General features: G+C 42.3%; 1 protein-coding gene across 1 annotated transcript in view; it reads left to right on the top strand.

Moving 5' to 3' along the window:
• Positions 1-19429, top strand: part of LOC133384149 (flavin-containing monooxygenase 3-like) — a 52799-nt gene extending 33370 nt beyond the window's left edge. Inside the window, exon 2 of the mRNA XM_061626072.1 lies at positions 19122-19429. Coding sequence (XP_061482056.1) covers positions 19122-19429 — 308 coding nt within the window. The remainder of the gene's footprint in view (positions 1-19121) is intronic.
• Positions 19430-19870: the final 441 nt, after the last annotated feature.

Genomic DNA, 19870 nt, shown 5'->3' with positions numbered 1-19870 from the left:
AATTGGCTCTGAATGAATTTGGTACCTTGGCTACTTGCCCACAGACTACCGTGTATTTGATTGTTGCCTAAGGCTCCAGTGCAAAGAGTGCTTTTTGGCTCTTGTCTTTTGGAATCCTTGGCAGGTTTAGTTCTGGGCTCTGGGTTTCCCCTTGACTCAGAGTGGTTAACCAGTTTAAGGAGTGGTGGCAGTCTACCTACCTTGCAGCTTTGTTGTTGGTTTACTCAGCCTTGACAAGGGGAATCTTTGCCAGGATCAATTTCCCTGGGTTTGGGAAACTGAGTCCTGGGATGAACAGGGTCCAGTTTAGGACAGTTCATGACATATGAATTTTCAGTAACATTTTTTGGTTGGAGAACTAAATTGCAAATTTTGGATACGTGTGGATTTCGAAGGATTGTGTTTCAGTTCTCATGTTTTTTTAGAAAGTACAAATTTGATAGATTCGACTTTAAATGACTTTAAACTGAAACAAATTTCTCCCCCATCCCTAGCTGTTAAGTGTGGCAAATTCCCATACAGCATCTATTTTTGGGTAAAATAAGACATATGGTCTTATTTGTGAAAGCATCTGCATAGATATGTACACTTTTTCTGCATCAGAATCATATCATGTTATCATGTCTCTGAAGCCAACAGAAAATAATATTCCTGCTTACTGCTGCATTCTTGTTAGAATATTCAAAAAGCTTCCATTAAATAAGAGTTTTGCAAATTTCTACAAATAATAACAGTCCAAGCCAGTTTCAATTTTTTGTATGCAAGAGTCACCGTGACTTTTGACATTTTTACCACATCGGGATTGTAGGTTTTTGTTGTTGTTTGTGATAGCTATTTAATGCAAATATGCCCTACCATAGTATGATATTTTACATATCGGGGAAAAACATAGAAAACAGAAGTGTGGTAAGTGGGGTTCAGATGGTCCCCTTCACATGCTGAAACTACATGCGAGGTTGTTGTAGAAGCATGCTCGCTCGTCCCATCCTCCACCACAGATACATCCACCTTATACACCCCTCTTGCCAGCTGTGCATTCAGCAGCCGTGTGAAGGGGCCATACACATCTATTGGCCAAGTGTTCAGCTTCTCCACATGAAGGAAAAGGGCTCCTACTGGGAGAAAGGGTGGGGTATGTATGTATGTATGTATGTATGTATGTAAAAATAAATAAATAAATAAGGGGAATCCCGATTGGCCCAGAGTCCCCTCACCTGGAGCAGCACTACAAACATACATCACTATATGTACATGATGTCTCATAGTGCTGCCAAACATGGGGCATTGCCAGGGGGTATGATGACAGAGGGTGGGGCTGGTACAAGCCCACAAATGCATCACATGCCCTTTTAATGCAGAAGAACATGAGAAGAGCCTGCTTGATCAGGCCAATGGCCCATCTAGTCCAGCATCTTGCTCTTACAGTGGCCAGCCAGGTGGCTATGGGAAGTCTAGAAGCAGGACCTGAGCACAAGAGCCGTTTCCCCTCCTGTAGTGTTCAGCAACTGGTATTCAGAAGCATGCTGCCTCCAACTGTGGGGGTTTGCATGAGGGGATTCGTCTGGAACTCCCCCTATAAACACCAGTTTTCACAGTATTGAGGTGCACGCTGAACAGTAAGCATCTGCAGTTGCTCGCATTGTTTGTGTTTTGCTTTTTCCAAAAAAGGTTCAAAGTGACTTTCAACAGTAAAATTTGTACAGATGTAATTTATAACAAATGCAACATTTAAAACCATTAATAACACACTAAAAGTAATAATCCACAGTAATCAGTAGTAGACAAAAAAAGACTCTTCCCCACGCAACACAAGGATAATCACCAAAATTCCAACCAAAATAGCCACAAGCAGCATAACAATATTATGCCTAGGAGAATAAAAACATCATCATCTGGTGCTGAAAATATGGCAATGTCGGTACCAGGCAAGCCTTCATGAGGAAGGCATGTCACAAATGGGGGGGGGGCACCATAAACACCTGTCCTCTCATTGCCACCCTCTGCACTTCTCTTGGAGGTTTTTTTTTTAATTGTTTTTTGTGTTTTCAAATTTGTATGTTTGTTTTTAATGTTTTTAATTGCTGTAAACCGCCCAGAGAGCTCCAGCTATGGGGCAGTATATAAATGTAATAAATAAATAATAAATAATAATAATGCTGATGTTAGGGTATGGGTAGGCTCATATGGGGAAAGGCAGCCCACAAGATATAGGAGACCTGAACCATGTAAGGCTTTTAAAGTTAAAACCAGCACTTTGGATTGGGCTTGGAAATGAATTGGTAGTCAGTTCAGCTGGACCAGAATTAGTGTTATTGTGTTCAAACTGTTAGAGGTTTTGGGATATGTATCTATGCTCACTGGGTGACCTTGGGCAGGCACTGCCTCTCAGCCTCAGAGGGAGGCAATGGTAAACCACCTGTGAATACCACTTACCATGAAAACCCTATTCATAGGGTCACCATAAGTCGGAATCGACTTGAAGGCAGTCCATTTCCATTTCATCTATTGCAGCAGAGTGCAGAAAAAATGGTAGTTGAAAGAGTAAAGAAACTTAAGGTTTATTTCTACAAAGAGGTAAGTCATACAAGCTGAAGCAGCCATGTGGCTTGTACCCAGGGAGCCATTGATAACTAACTGAAAACAAAGATAGGAAGAGAAGATGAGGAGGAACCCCTACAAAAACAACAAACACTTTAGAGGAGGAATCAGCAGAGGGAAAAATAGATTGCCTTTCTGTCTATCGCCCTGCACTGGTTCAGGTCACTTGTAAAATGCATTGGTGCTTTACTCCCATCACAAACCACCTGGTGCCCATTGATAATCTGGCTTCTGGATCCTGCACTAGTTGCAGTTCCCAAGCAGTTTTCAAAGCCTAACATATAACACATTACAAAAATCTAACCTGGAGATTACCATGTCAAAGATCACTGAAACCAGCCAAAGCTGACAGAAGGCACTTCATGCCACAGAGGGCACTTTGCATCCAGTGACAGTAATGGATCCAGTTGCAAACCTAATCCTTCAGGGGGAATCTGATTCCATCCAGAATTGGTTGCACCCCACCTATCCGAACGAAGAAATCAGCTACCAACGGTATAGCTACTTCAATTTGTTGGCTCTTATCCACTCTATTGCTGCAGTCAGATGCTAGCTGAACACACACATCACCACACCTGCATGAGATGAAAAGGACAAACAGAGCTTCATGCCATCAACATACTGATGGCAGCATGCTCCAAAACTCTGGAAGACCCTACTCAACATTTTCATGTAGAAGTTAAATAGCATGGGTGATAAGATCAAACCCTGCAAAACCTACAATGAAGGCTCCGTAGGGCTTAACAACATCCTTCAAGCACCACTTTCTGGAGTCAGCCATCCAAGCAGGCTTTGAACCACTGCTGAGCAGTAGCATCTGTTCCCAGTTCAGACAGCCACTCTAGAAGGATGTCATGATGGATTGTATTAAAAGCCACTGAGAGAAGTAGGAGAATCAACAAGGTCGCACTGCCTTATTTTACAAGGTTATCCTCTCTCTGTTCCTTCTAGAGGAGCTTTTCTTGCTTTGGGTGTGTCTCTGCCAGTTTGGAGATGGGCGTTTTCTCCTGGACCCTTTGTAGAAGGCCAAGAAGAGAGAGGAGTGAATTTTTGCTTTGTGATTTGTTAATGTATTTTATTGGATGTTGTAACTGCTGCTTTTTGTAAATTGTATTGTTTTTATTGATCTATTTTTATATTTGTGTTTATTTTTTTTTGTAAGCCGCCTTGAGGGCCTTTTGGCCAAAAGGCAGGGTAGAAATAAACAACCACCACAACCACCACCACCACCACCACCATCATCATCATACAAGGCAGTCTTACTACCAAAACTGAACCAAAACCCCAGTGAATAGATCCAGAAAATCACTCTCATGCCAGAGTGATCAGATCTGGTTGGCAATTACCTGCTCAGGAAAGTTGCCCAGGGAGGGACATTTGTGACTGGTCTTCAATTATTCAGATCTTCCAGGGCCAGGGAGAGTTTCTTTAGCAGTGAGCTTACCACCCCCTCTTTCAGGTGAACTGGGACCGCCTCCTCTTGCAAGGAGGTCTTAATCAACTCCCTGGCCCAACCAGCCATCCCCTCCCTGATGCATTTTCACAGACACTAGGGGCAAGGCTTAAGCATGCAAGTGGATGCTTAAGTGGCATATACATTTATCAGAAATGTTTATAAATTGCACTGTTATGTCCAGGAGGTGTTTATTCTGTTATTTTGATCTTTTAAAACTAAAGACTATGTTCATCACGGGCACAGAGGCAATGGATCACAGTGCTTAGTAAATGTGGTTTTTAACATATTTGATCAAACAAGCTTCATTCCATTACAGATGGTAAAGACAAACTGATATGCCTTTACATTCATTCTGCATGACAAAAATATTAATCTGAAGTAGGTGTTCACTTTCCATCATGAAGAAGCATAAGTGCTTAGATCATCAACCAGGGCATCCATTTACTAAACAGGGCATCTTTTTACTAAACAGGTGAATAAAAATTATGATTATTTTATTTCTTGCTTTTCCTTTAGTGTCAATCTTATAACAGCATTAAAGGAGGAAACCCCTGTTTAAGGAGGAAACCCCTGTTTAAACAGCAAACAAATACATTTGTAGTGAAATAAAGGCATATTCTCACTGTGGTGATAAACCTCTTTCAGGACATTACCAGACTGTGGTTGTGTGCATATTTAAAGGATATTTAAAGCACATGACTTCCCCCAAAGAATCGTTGGAGCTGCAGTTGATTAAGAGTGCTGGGAATTGTAGCTCTGTGAGGGGTTAACTACAGTTTCCAGGACTCTTTGGAGGAAGTCATGTGCTTTAAATGTATAGTGTGTACACAGCCTGAAGATCTATAGACAGAAAAATTCTGCACACAGAAAACTAACATTTAAAGCAGAGCTTGGAAGTAATTAGTTACAAGTAACAACTTACTTGTAATTCATTACTTTTTTGAGGAACAAGTGGGTAATTCCTTTACATTTTGATTGTAATAGAACTATGAGTAATTTTATTACTTTTGTGGAGTAATTGTAATGTTTCCAGCATTACTTGGGGGGAAGCAGCGGAAGTCTTCTGCTCCTCTGATGTGTGGATGAAAATCATGCGCCTCAAACTGGGCTTCTGTACAGCGTTGCTCTTCCCTCATGCTCTGTGGGTGGGTAGAGGGCGACGAGGGAAGAGGTGGAGAGTAAGACAGGGTGGAGTGGAGAAAACAATTGTTTTTAAAAATGGATGGTAGTGGTGAAGAATGGAGTGGAGGGGAAAAGGAGCTGGAGGGCAAGAACATGGATAATGGCAGAAGGAGATAAAGAACTGTGGAGGTGAAAGATGACAGTGTGTGTGTGAGAGAGAGAGGGGGGGGGGAGGAAGGGAGGGAGGGAGAGAATACTGTGTTTGCACTTGGCATACAAAGTGGCCTCCACCTTCTCTGGCTACTGTGCTGCATTTGCAGTGTTTTAACTTTTTTGCATCTCGGGAAAATCTTTGCTTGGGTGAGTGTCCCTTAGTTGGTGGCAAGGCAGGGTCTAGGTGGTGGTTAAGTGAGAGAGATTATGCTTGCTCGCTGAGTGGGGGGGTTGTACTTGGTTTGATGTGCAAGATCTGAGTAGTGGCCTCTGCCTCCCCCCCACCTCCCTTACCAGTGGAGAGACCACCATTGCTATCTTATGGATAAAAAGAATTATTCTACTACCTATGTATGTGTGTGTTTATTTTTAATGTTGTTTTAGGCTACTTAGATGTGCAGCAGCCAAGGCCAGTACCTTGTAGGCGTTTTAAGTAACTGAAATGTAATTATAGTGATTACTTTTGAGAAAAAGTAAAGTAATCAGTTACTTTCAGAGCGATTGTAAATGTAACGGTAATTATTACTTTTTGGGCCATGTAATTGTAACTGTAATTTATTACTTTTTAAAAGTAATCTTCCAAGCTCTGATTTATAGAGACAGCTAAGCCAGATCCCTTCTCTTCCACATCTATGTGTTTTCTGTGTGGAAGAAACGTTTTGTATGTTACAGAGTGTTCAGTGATATAAGCTGTTACCTGCAGTCTCAAGTGGTACAGCCTAGGCACAAATTTATCATTGTGGGAAAAACTCAGCCAAAACCAAATAGCTTAACTATCTCAAGTGTTCTGAACATTGCTTCCTGCAAGACCAGGATGGAGATTTTTTTTTCAGTCAAGGACTGCATTCTCTTGGGATAATTGTCAGGGGTGCTATACCAGTAGAGGATGGGGCCACATGCCAGTGATAAATGGAAACTGAGCCCAAAATGAGTAGAACCAAAACCAGAAGTAGTTGGATCACCCCTTTTTCCTTCTATCTGTCATTCCCATTCCCCCTGTTCTCCTCACCTTTCCCATCTGCATGAAATTAGGCCAAAGGCCACATAACTACAGGGTCTCCATTTCTGCACTAGGAAATGCATGGAGAACCTCTGGCCCCCCAGATGTTGTTAGAGCCCAGTACCCATCATCCCTCACCAATGGCCATGCTGACTGGGGCTGACAGAAACATAAGGAAAGCCTGCTGGATAAGGCCAGTGGCCCATCTGGTCTAGCTTCCTGTTCTCATAGTGGCCAACCAAAAGCCTTTGGGAAGCCCACAAGCAGGACCTGAACACAAGAGTATTCTCTCCTCCTGCGGCTCCCAGCAGCTGGTATTCAGAACCATACTGCCTCGTATCAGCCCTGCACTAGAACATTCATTGTCAAAGGCAAGTTCAGTTTTCTTTATAAAGATACTTTATTATGGATGTGTTGTCAGGTAATAATAAGAGCCTTTGTAGCTTTTTTATGGCTTCATGGTTTTTTTAAAAGGTATACAACATGAATGTCATTAGTACAAAATCTTTACAATTATATTCAAGAATGAACGCCAATCCCAGACAGCTACATTTCCTTCCTTCTGCTGTGCTAAATTGCTTGTGAAGATCTATTTCTTCCCTTGTAGTCATGGCAAAAGCCTACAGCATAAGGCCACATATGCTGTCTATTATGACAGTCAAACTGGCAACCAGGCAGTGCACAGTTCCATGCTAAATGTGTTAATTGAATGTTTCTACAGTAGCCTTTGTGTAGCAGCCCATCAAACTGGTTTTGACACTATTCATCACTCATTTATTGCTGGGAATCCAGACAATATTTCTTCCACACCATTGCCATTTCCAAGAATCATCCCAAGTTTTCTAAGAGGCTCAACAGTGGTGATTTTTTAGTATTTTCTTTGCAAATGTATCACAGTCCTTTTGTACATAAACTGGTACAGTGCTGGTAGCTGACACAGCTAAGATGCTTTATACTGAAACATCCCTAAGAAATAAGAGCCCTGTGGGATCAGACCAAAGACTTATCTAGTCTAGCATCTACAGTATTTTCCCACAGAGGCCAACCAGATGCCTGTGGGAAGCCCACAAGCAGAGCACATAGGCGATAGCCCTCTCCTGCTGTTGATTCCCAGCAACTGGTATTCAAAGATGTGCTGCTCCTGATCTTGAAGATACTTTATAGACATAATGACTAGCAGCCATTGTGGCTTGGAGGTTTGTCTTATAATATTCTTGGTTATGGTGCGTAACCCAACCTCTCTCCATTACCCTCCACCGTTATATGTTAAAATGCTGTCCTTCTGACTGCTGCCAAATTCCTCCTGGATTCAGCCATGAGCTTAGATGCTCAGGTTTCAGCGACGGCCAGGAGTGCATTTGCATAGTTATAACTAGTGTGCCAACTGCGCCCATTCCTGGAGATATATGATCTGGCCATGGTGACACATGCTTTAGTTACATCCCATTTGGATTACTGTAACACACTCTATATGGGGCTGCCTTTGAAGAATGTTCAGAAACTCCAACTGGTCCAAAGATCCACGACCAGACTGTTAACTGGGGCTGGTTACAGGAAGCACATAACTCTCTTGTTACAACAGTTCCACTGGCTACTGGTCTGTTTCCAAGCACAATTCAAAGTGCTGGTTATGACCTATAAAGCCCTATACGGTTCAGGTCCAGGCTATCTGAAGGACCATATCTTCCCATGTGAGCCTGTCCAAGCCCTTCGGGCGAGGTCTGTCTCTCAGGGCTTATCCACACGGAAGCCTAACTTTGTACTAAATGCAGATGCTGCTTTTACCATTATAATAGATTTTTATGGTCCACACTTCTTGCTCAATGGTAGCTTCCAATCCTTTGTTTTCCATTCACACAAGTAGCCGTTCCTCTGGGAAGGATTAGTGTCACTGTTTCCTTGTGGCCCCGCCCCCAATTTTACATGTTTACTCCCTCCAGAATATCAATATGGAAGGTAACAATTCCCTCAGTTGCAATCCCCATGACTGTTTGGACTTCAAGGCTGAAGCCAGGAGAGTGCCTTGGCATGCAATTGACAAGAAACAATGAAACTGACTAGACGCCCCCTCCCCTTCTCCATTGACAAAGCCTGAGTGAAAGGCAGATTGCGGGAATGAGTGAGTGAAAGACAAAGTAGGCAGTGGCTGTGGCAGCTGGGAACCGCTGAAGTAAGGATTCAGCTGCCCACTAAAAAACAATTAAGCAAAGCACCTACAAGGAGGAGTGCAGCTGAGGCAGTGGCTGGGGTGGCAGAGGTGGGGTGTTGTTGTACACCTGGCTTCAAGATGCTGCTGCTTACAGAGAGGGGGAGGGCAAAGCCCTGGGGAGCTCAGTGTGCTGTAGGCATGGTGGCAGCGTGGTGGCATAAGTATCAGATTGGTGGCAGCCCCACACCTGCACCACACTGAGCTCCCCAGGGCTTCGCCCTTCCCCTCTCCTTAAGCAGCAGCATCTGGAAGCCAGGTGTGCAACCTCTCCCTCTCATGGTAACTGACAGCTATGCTCAATGTCCAGAATCTAGGTGCACGACATCACTGCACCTTCATCCACTGATGGCTACTACCTTCATGACCACTTCCTTCACTATAGAATATTATGGATTCAAAATACTGCTAATTAATTAATTTGAGGGGCCTGAGGCAAGGAATCCTATAGTGGCCCAATCTGTATGAGTTGAGATTGTGAGGACACAGTTCATCTCTCATGCCAGGTTGAAAAGTTGACCCTGGTGCAACCCTTGACACTGCTGTGCCACTAAAGGCCCTTTTCTTCCTGTTTACCATCTTCTTCTTCTAGATCGTTATTTACCTATGTAGACTATTGTTTATTTCTCCGGTATAGGGGGAGAAATGAGGCATGATTGCAGCTTTTGTGCACAGTAAGAGTTACCTTCTCATTTATTACACTCTTATTTTGATAGATTTTTGCACACATGCTTGGACAATTTTTGGAAGTGTCATCAATCTAAGACTGCAATGCAGTTGCTCTCTCACCCCCTGTTCAGCCTATAACTGAAGATCTGCTGGTAATAAATGAGCGATACGCCTGAGTGTCACCAACCTGCTGTAACATTTAATAGATATTCATAACATGTATTAATCATATGCTGCTCTGAAGGGCTGCGGTCCTGCAAGGTACCAGGCACCTTCAGCTCCCACTCGTGTCAGTGGAACTTGAGATCTGAAAGAAGCTGTTCTTCCTACTTCTTCCTGCTTCCGTTGGGTTCTGATATAACCCCAGATGGAAGGAAATGCGTACACTCTGAGGAATAGCTTATGCTGATGGAGTCACATAGGGAGATTTTCTTGGTTCTTGGGCGACTGGTTTCTTGTGCCTGAGTAGGTAAGCTGCCAAGAGAAACTCCATATTGTATTCATCTCAGCCCCATAAGGCTTCAGCCCTGGAAATCTTGATGGATGCACTGAGCAGTAGCTCTGTGGTAGAGCACCTGCCTTGCGTGCAGAAGGTCCCAGGTTCACTCCCCAGCATCTCCTGTCTGAAACCCTGGAGAGCCACTACCAGGCAGTGTAGACAATACTGAACTAGATGGACCAATAGTCTGATTTTGTATAAGGTAGCTTCCTATGAACCTGCTTTGAACCTATTTTAACTCCAGCTCTATTCATGTGTTTATTTACATTAGGGTGCTCACACATAGCAGCCATGGCCCCACCCGTGAAATTAGGTCCCATTGCCATGCTTTCCCTGATCTCCATATGTTCTGCAGAAGTCTGAAAAGAGAAGTCTGCATTAGTAGCTGTCCACAGAAAGGGTTCTCTTTTCAGTCGTCCGCACTCAACACCCAAAGATCGGGGACAGCATGGTGACAAGAATGCAATGTTAGGGATGGGCCCAGAGTTATCACCTCACTCCTGCTGCTACATGAGAATGCCCTGCATGTACTTAAATGTGTGAATAGCGCTTATGTAACGTAAAAAAAAAGAAGAGGGGCATAGTAGAATATTGTGGATGTGGATTCAGGTCAGACTTGAAGCAGGGCATTTGGGGTCTCAGAACCCCAGGGCATTTTTAACCTACAAAGCCCTCATGAAATCCCTCCCAATCAGGGCCGGATTATCCATTAGGCTTAGTAGGCTGAAGCCTTGGGTCCCGGAGCTCTTGGGGGCCCATGCATAAGCTAAAAAAATTTATAATATAGAGCTTCCGAACCGCCCGCCATCCCCCCGCTTCACTTACCTTTTTCTCCGCTGTTTTTTGTGGTTTGCCATCAATCAAGATGGGGCCCGAGGTTTCCCTAAGGGGCTGAAGTGTCTGCTGCCATCTTGATTGATGGCAAACCTGCGCATGCAGTGCGCGCAGCTGCAAAAAAAGCGGAAAGGTAGGTGAAGTGGGGGGATGGGATGGGATGGGACGGCAGCCAGCTCAGAAGCTCCTGTCCTGCGATCCCTCCTGCGGCTGTTTCCGCGGATTGTGGAAGGGGAGCGGAGGGGCCCAGAGGAGAAGGGGGCCCCAAACACCAATCAGCCTAGGGGCCCTCCTCAGCTTAATCTGGCCCTGCTCCCAATGAACTGAAAATTCCCCCCCCAGACAGTGTTCTTTTAATTCTGCTTGTCCCTGGTTTATATTTGGGGAGAACAAAATGCAGATTTAGATGTTGTTCATGTTTTCCTCTACTGTGTGATTCAGGATTTGCCATCCATTTTTAAGCAAAGCCTCCTGTTCCTAGGTAAACCATTTGATCTGTTACTTTAAGGAGGCTTTCAAGCCCTCATTTGCCTATACCATGGCCCATCAGTCAGCAGATTACTGAACACACTGCTATTCTACTTAACAAAGGAAACCTAGGTGAGAGCTACTGTTCATAACAACAGAATAGAACTGGCTGAGGCAGGAGTTTCTCATAAGCAGAGCCTATTACAGGGGGGCAAGGAGGGCCATTTGGACCTGGCCTCAAATTCATGGAGGGCCTCAAATTAATTTCTGTAACCCTGTTTTGGCATTTCTTCACTTTTTAATATACCAGGAGCCTCAAAAAATGGAAGTGGCCCAGGCCTCTCTCGACCTCCGGGAGGGCCTGCCCATAAGGCTGCCCTTCTGGGACTCTTTGCCTTTCCCATCCTGCCTTTTGAGTTAGGAGGATTGAGAAACAGTAAATGGAGGACCAAGGTCGTGGAGGGAAAAAAGCTTTGGCCTGGGGAACTCTGTTCTTCTTTTGGAGTCTCACGCTCCAGTTTGAGCTTTAAAAGCCTGCATTCATTTAGGTTTCTCATCTCATGAAAATGCTTTAGTCTGTTTTCTGCCCAGTAACAACCATCCAGCCCAATCCTGGAAATTCTGTGCTTTCTGTTTCTGTTTCTCAGTCACATTTATGAAGACACAGTCTGGGTAAGATGGTTGTTTTTCTGTGCTAATGTGGTGGAGCTGGGCCCAGGCCCTCTCAAAAGGTCGAGAGAGGCCCAGGCCACTCCCATTTTTTTGAAGCTCCCAGTATATTAAAAATTGTGGTATATTTTAAATGTTTACATTTAACAAATTAACATGTTTAACACAACAAAAAATGCAATATTTTATTTAACAAGTGCTTTTCTAGCTTTTTTCCTGTGCAAATTCATGTCAAAAGTCTAAATTTGAGGCCCCCTGTCAATGTGAGGCCCAGGCCAAATGGCCCTTCTGCCCCTCCCCCCCATAATAGGACCTGGCTGGGCCAAGCAAGGCAGAGGAGTTAAGACAGAGTGAATCAAGTACTAACTCCACCCCAGTCTGTAGGCATAAAGAGAATATATTTGTCACCGATCAGACCTTGCTGCAGAGTCCACCGTTGTTACTGTTCCAGAACTGAAGATTTGGAAGGCTAACCTATTAGCTTTAAACACCTACTTCACAACATCAAAGAATAAAACAAAGCTGCTACATTCTGTCTTTCCTGAAGCAAAACAGTTTCCACGACATCATGATGTAAGGTTTACACAGCATCAGGTCCACCTCATTGATATAGTATTGTACAACATGTCTGGTTGCCAGAAAGTGTAGAAAAATCTTGAGGAGACTGCAGATAGAAAAGAAAAAGCAGAAGCCCATGGTTTTCTGAAAACATGGGATGATAAGCAAATTTGGCTAACAGAACTTATGGGAGATATCTTAGATGTATACCAGATTCTACAGAAAAATCTGCAACCTTATTCTTCCCGAAATATTTACTTGCAGAGATTCAGCAATCAGAAAGGTAATGAAGGAAGTGTTAGTAAAATTATATGGGTGCTCAGAACAAGCCTTACTCTTACTTTTAGTCTCTCAGAATCTGTGAGAGTTGCTGTCCCTTTAAGATTCCTATTCCCGTGAAGCTGTGTGTCCTCACTGCTAAATATGTAGATCAAAGGTGAGGGGTAATTACTTGTTTGCCCTAGAGGAATTCTTTGTTTATTCGTCAAGCATTGTACTGGCTCCTCTGTTTCTTGCTCAAGGACTTCAAAGCCCTTACAGATGACTAAGTGTCAGCTTGACAGGAGAATGGACGGAATGTGATATCCTCTTCTATCCTTGAAGGAAGTACTCTGTGTAATTCTTTCGCATTTTACTACCTTTATGTGCATCTTTGATGTTTATTATTTACTGTACCCAAAGTCCTATATAGCACTGAGGAGTTCTGAATAAAGTTGTCTGTCTGACCACAGTTGCCTGTCTGTGGTAGCCTGGTGCTGATAGAACCTTTGATCAAAGTATTTGTTTGTGTATGTATTTTCCTTCCTAACTTGGTTTCAGGGTCCAATCAAGCTCCGTGCCTTACCTGAAGGAAGGGGGCACAGTGAGGTCTCATTTAGATCTCGCCCAACAGACTTCCGGGAAGGGTTGCTTCGCCTGTGCTGCCTTTGAGACGAGCTCTCGTCTCAGAAGAAGCTTTTTCAGTTTTAAAATCAGTCAGAACGTTTTTTTTTTACTGGTAAAGACTTTCTCCCGGGCAGGGAGAAACGTAGAGATTAACCACAGAAGCTTGTGTTTGTTGGGGGGACTGGATTTCATTAGTTTATGAAAGAAGGTTCAGCCAGCAGCACCGGACGGACTTTCAAACAAGCTCTAACTGATTTAGCGAGACGTTTATCTTTTCTTTAAAGAAAAACGGATTAACAGGCAAGCACCCCTCTTTCTATTTTTATCATCTGGCTTAAATTGTTACAGCAAAAAGAGATTTGTCAATGAATCAGCTATAAAGAATCCCTGGGTGAGTTATAACTCTTCTCTTTCATTCACGAAATTAAGGAGGAAAGAAATCGAAATAGCTTATCTTTGTTTTTATTGCAAAAAGCTGGCCTGGAATTGTGCATTTTAAAGATACAAATGGATGAGGGATTTCTATTCTGAGGAGAAAAAAAAATAAATCTGATTTATGAACTTTTGAGTATTATATGTCTGGGACTATTTTATTTCATTTTGACGAATCTGCTTGGTCTCGATGCCACTAACTGTTTTGATGCTGTGAACTAAATTTGTTTTGCATTCCTGAACAAATAAGAGATAAGGCAGGCTGTGCTGTCTACACTGTGATGTCATCAAGCTTGGAATATTAACCTCTTTGTTGCTGGAAAAAGAAGTGGGTTTTTTTCTTCGTGGTTTTAAGAATGGCAATCAAGAAAGTGGCTGAGATCCTGGAAGTAATTATGTTTCAGAAAATAATGGATGAGATTGAGATAACGAAACAAACCCTGAGACAGGGCAGACAGGAGATGAAAATTGAATTTGGCAAAATAAAGCAGGAGCTTAAAGAAATAGGGGATCTTGTGAGAGAGGAGGTTGATGAGATCAGAGATACAATTGGACAAGCATCAGAAGATGAAAAAAGAAAAATTAAAGGGAAGATGCAAGCCCTGGAGATTGGAACAAATGTGGAACTGGAAAAAGACTTGGAGTTTATGGATATTAGAGATAAAGTTTACTGTTTGGAATTTAGCATTGTCCTTGAAGAAATTAATGAAGATATCAGAGATAAAGTTATCAATGTCTTGGATAAACTTCTGGACTGGAATGATGTGATGGAGTTTGACATAGAAAAAATCTATAGAATTAATTACAGATACTTGTGACAATAGAAAAACTCTCAAGAGATGTGCCAGTGCATTTCGTAAAAATGAAGAACAGAGATATGATTTTACAACAATATTTCAGCAACACATTCAGAATTGATGGCAAGGAAATATTTCTGATGAAGGAAATTCCCATCAGACTCTTATTATATGACTATGGCTATGACAGCAAGATTATTATGGGACACTGATAATGGAAGAATGGCTACTGAAATTACTGGACCTAACAGGTTTATTATGGGTGCAAGGATGGAAGATGGAAGATGGAATTAACACTGATAATGGAAGAATGGCTATTGAAATTATTGGACCTAATAGATTTGATGAGATGGATTAATTGACATGCTTATTTGGAGAAAAATCGATGGATATATTTCTCAAGGAGTTGAAACCTCTCTTTGACTTTGTGGAAAGAATAAAGTGATGTTTATGAGATTTGATGATTAATTAAGATAACTACTGGAGGAAAGTGATTTTGTAATATAAATTAAGAGACAGGTTTGTTATATATTGTAGACCTATAACTGATCTGCAACAAATCGGAAGTCAACATTTTATTTTATTGTTTAATTTGTATTTTTGTTTTGTTTTGTTTTGTTTTTTGAAAATTTGAATAAAAATTAATGATAAAAAAAAAGATCTCGCCCAACAGAAGGACCTTTCCCTGGGAAACATGAATCAAAATCCAAATTTAACATTGATAGTCATGTTAACAGCAGAAGATTTACAGCTAACAAGTTTGTTACAACCAACAGTTGAAATGCATGTGTGATTCGTTTGGAAAGTGTACAAACAGCAGAAACTTTTGCAGCAGAACGCCTTCATATTGAACAGGATACCATACTGTCTGCTATGAAAGATCTGCTATCAGCACAGTCACTCATACAGATTGGTATTGTGTGCCAGAGTCTTCCCAGGGAAAAACTGTGAATTTGCAGATGAAGCATGTGAACAGTGGACAGTTATTTTTGAAGTGCCTCATCTTCCACGTGGCAGTGATTTAGGGTGTTCAATTCTGTGCATCTTCGCCAGCTGTTGCCCATAACTTCTGGCATGGTGCAAAAACTTCTGGCAGCAATTGCAACTCTCTCACCACACTCAATGCAAACTGAAAGAATTATGTCCCTGCATAATGTTATTGTGGATGACACACGAACAAGTATGACAATACAATGAATGCATGGCTAAACATAGCTCTGAATGGGATCGGTACAGCCTATTATGATCACTGGCCTGCTGTTGTTCATTTTCTTTCAACTAGAGACAGGATACAATGTCTACCTGATCCAGAGATTTATGCTGAGTGGGATTTTTTTAAAAAAAATATTTCAGAGGTTTAGACATTTTTTAGTTAAATTTTATATGTCAGTTTCTTTAAATTGCAATCATTTACTATTAAAATACTGTACATGTTTCATGACATTTCTTTATTTAAATAAATGTATTTAATTATTTAGAATGAAGATTAAAAATGTCCTTTCGCATGATTTTTAAGTGCTCTTTTAAGTTCATTTCCCCCCAGTGAAAATTCCTTTTAAAAAGCCCTACAGAACCCCCCCAAACCATTCCGATTGCTTTGACAATTCAAAGCCACTGCTGCTTAGTGCTACAACCCACTATCTATCCCCATCATTTCTTGATACTTTTCGGATGTCACTGTGCATTGTTTCTACCTAGGGAACTACACTGTACATGTTGGAATGGTACAACTTCCAATATGGTTATGGTAACAGTGGAGACTGTCTGAAACTTCACAAAGACACCAAGAGGAAGCAACAATTGTAGGGACAGACAGCGCACAGGGGCAAAGCTCCCTTGGTTCTACTTGGTATCCAAATACCCACGTACAAATGCAATAAACCTAAATACAAAACCTAGTACGCATATTTACCTTCTCACAACATAAGCAGGTATGTAGGTACAATAATAAAACATCCTGAAACTACCTTATCCAGTAAGGTCAAGGGCGGCCCATCCATATAGGCAAACTACCAGTCGCCTAGGGTGCCAAGTTCAGTGGGGCACCAAATTCAAGGGGGGGGGGAATACAAATTTTAAAAATACAAATAAAATAATGAAGGTGTCATCATTTCAATTGTATGCAGCACTAATGAGATGGCTCTGCCAGCGCAAACATTTCGGCTTGCCTGATGGAGCAATCTCCCCTCTTCTCCCTTTCCCCCAGTGTGCTGTGGGGCTGATTTGGGGGGAGGAGAGGGAGGAAGCCATGTTCTGCTAGCGGGAAGCTTTGCAATAGCCCCTGCTAGTGGGATAGTCAGTTGAATCTGTCATTATTTCAACTTCCATGCATGTACAGATTGACAGCATTAACCAGGGCCTTTTTAAGGTGGGGGGCAGAGAGGGCAATTGCCCCGGCCTCAAATATGAAGATGACTTCACACATGGAGGGGGCCACATGAACGTTGGCATTGCTGCATTGTTGCCAACTCTTTATTTTTCAGAATCCCACTGACTTGAGCACCATAAACCAAATGGAAAAAATCACAAAACAACCTCTACTGGTGGTAGTGTCCTTTTGTCATAATAGCATGAGCAAGATGGTTGCAGCCACAGGCAGGTAGCAACCCAGCCCAACCATAGTCAGATTTTTAAAAATTATTATATATATATCTCTTGCTTTTTTCCCTCCAAGGAACCCAAGACAGCTTTACATAATCCTCCTCCTCTCCATTTTATCCTCACAACAACCTGTGAGGTAGGATAGACTGAGAGTCAGTGACTGGGCCATAGTCACCCAGTGAGCTTCATGGCCAAGCAGGGATGAGAACATGGATTTCCCCAGTCCCACACTCTAACCACTACACCACACTGACCCCACATACACTATAGAACCAGGGTCCTCAATGCAGAGCCCAAAGGCACCAGCATGCTCACAGAGACCTACCAGTGTGATACTACAAATTGATTAGGGGACTTCAAGCTTTTTCAAGACAGCTTAAGAAAAATGCCACTCCTGAAGAAGTAATGAAGTTTGTTTGTGAAATAAACTCAGACAGTTTTCCAAACATTTTTATAGCTCTACAGATTCTTTTAACTTTGCCAGTTTCCGTAGTTGTGGGAAACATAGCTTCTCAAAGTTCAAATTGATAAAAACATATCTGTGTTCAACAATGGTGCAAGAGACACTTGCTGGACTTGCCACAATGTCAACAGAACATGAAATAGCTAGAAAACTGGATCTAAAGAACTAGTGGCTGACTTTTCAAAACTTAAAGAAAAATCATGTTTCAAGAGCACAGAGTGTTTTTTGATTCGGAGTATTTTATAATTACAGATTAAAGTTCATTAAAGAGTTTCCTTAGTTCTTTCTATATTGGATATGGTGGTAATAGTAGTTAAAGCAAGATAACGTAATGTATGATTTTGGATTTGTTATAATAAAAATTTTAATTAACACTTTAATGCACTTTTATCTGAGATTGGACTGAAATATCATCTAGCTGTTGTGCATAAATCTATTCTGAAAATTTTGTGTCTCTACCTGATCTCAGATTAGTTGGACAGACAGAGAGATGGACAAACCAAATAATTATGCATCTGTTTAAATAAATATGATTTAAAAACATTAAATGGAATATAGGGGCAAAATGTCTCAGAGTTTACCAAAAATTTCAGCCTAGGGCTGCCCTTGGGGTTTAGGAGTGGGGACACTGATTGCATGGTTTGCCTTCGGTGCCAGTTGCTGGCAGCTGGTCTAGGGCCACCCCTGATTAAGGTAAAACATTGCATTGCAATTAAGCTTAATGTGGAAGGACAAGACTGAATTGCAAACAGTTCCATGCTGCAAATGATATGATCCCTTTTCACTTTTAAGGTACATTATGAATTCTGATGTGATGAATGTTGTATCCACTGTAAAACAAAGCAGAGGGAAAAGAACTGCGCGTTCTTGAAAGCTCAACCCTAATTTGAACTTGAAGGCAACAGAGTTAAACTTTTAAAAAAATGTATCCAGGATTTTAAAGCAAAGGTATTACAGGGTCCATCACAACTAGTTTCCATTATATTCATTACTTTATTTTACTTATTTATGATGGACTTTTTTCCTACAGCCTTTGTCATTAAAGGATTGGTTCTATTTTGGTCAACATTCCCCACGGATCACTCTCTCATGCACCCAAACCCTGCAGAAAGTAGGACTGATCATCAGCTGATGTGCAGGGACTTCAGTCCTGCTTGGTTAGTTTCTCCCCCACCCCAAAGGTCAAATTTTACAGTTGGGTGTGGCCACTCACTTGTCAATTGCCTGCTGTTATTATGATGTCAGATGATTGGCAGGTGGCTGATCCTGCCCACTAATCAAAGTTGGTCCATGGGACAAAGAAGATAAAGTTCTGCCCCATCCCTGACATAAGCCTTTCACTACAGGGTATGCTGGGACCTTTATTTTTTATTTATTTAAGCCATTTCTATACCGCCTAATATATATAAAAATCTTTAAGCAATGTACAGAAAATAAAACAGCAAATATTATAAAAATATACAATAAAGCCACAATACAAATACATACATAATACAGATTAACAAATAAATATTAAAACAATTGCCTTGCACTTCTCCACTCAACTTCTCTCAACCTCCTGGCTCTCATCCAGGACTCCACCCATCCACCCTGGCTCTCACCCAGGGTCCAACACAGACAAATTGCCCTCAAAGTCTTACAAGCTTCCCAGGGGATCCCAGAAATGGCGAACAGAAGGATGCGGGGGACAAGGAAGCCGTTCTTGCTGAGGCAGCATTGGTAGAAGTGCGGGGCATGGAAGGCGAGCTCCAGGTGGTGGTGCGAGATGAAGCTGGAGTGGCCCGTGTTGAAGTCCACCGAGTCCTGCGAGGAGCCGCCACCCTTGTCACCAATGCCTGCCGCATCACAAACTCCAGATTGCGGTCCCGAAGACGAGCCAGCGCCAGAGGCAGCACCAGCACCAGGCCCAAGGAGGTGCAGGAAGAGGCCACCAACACCGATGTATTCTATATTTCCTAACTCTTCCATCTCCATATCCTCGGGTTCACTCAGCTGCTGCTCCCCGGGCTTCTGCTGCTGCTGCAGCTGTTGCTGGTGGTGATTCATGTCAGGCGGCTGCAGGAGCTCAGGCTCAGGGGCCTGGGCCTTGACCGTGGGGAGCCCCATGGGGAGCTTTACATTTACTTCTATTGATTTTGAAAGATGTATGCTGCCATATGGCAACACCATGCTCTCAGAGCAGCTAACTGACGTAAAGCACACATCATTGCCATAAAATCACAATCTAAGAAAATTAAAAATTCAGAAAATTAACCCAGCAACAAAGAGCAGTAATGACCTGTTGGTAGGGTTGCCATATTGCCCGGATAGCCGGGTTTTACCCAGATTCTATGCATGCCACCCGGTGCCCAGCTAGCCCCTTATGTGGCCCGGATTCTCAGCTTTAATTTTAAAAAAAAA

The sequence above is a fragment of the Rhineura floridana genome, chromosome 4 (assembly GCF_030035675.1).
Source record: "Rhineura floridana isolate rRhiFlo1 chromosome 4, rRhiFlo1.hap2, whole genome shotgun sequence".
NCBI lineage: Eukaryota > Metazoa > Chordata > Lepidosauria > Squamata > Rhineuridae > Rhineura > Rhineura floridana.
This window is presented reverse-complemented; position numbering and strand designations above follow the sequence as displayed.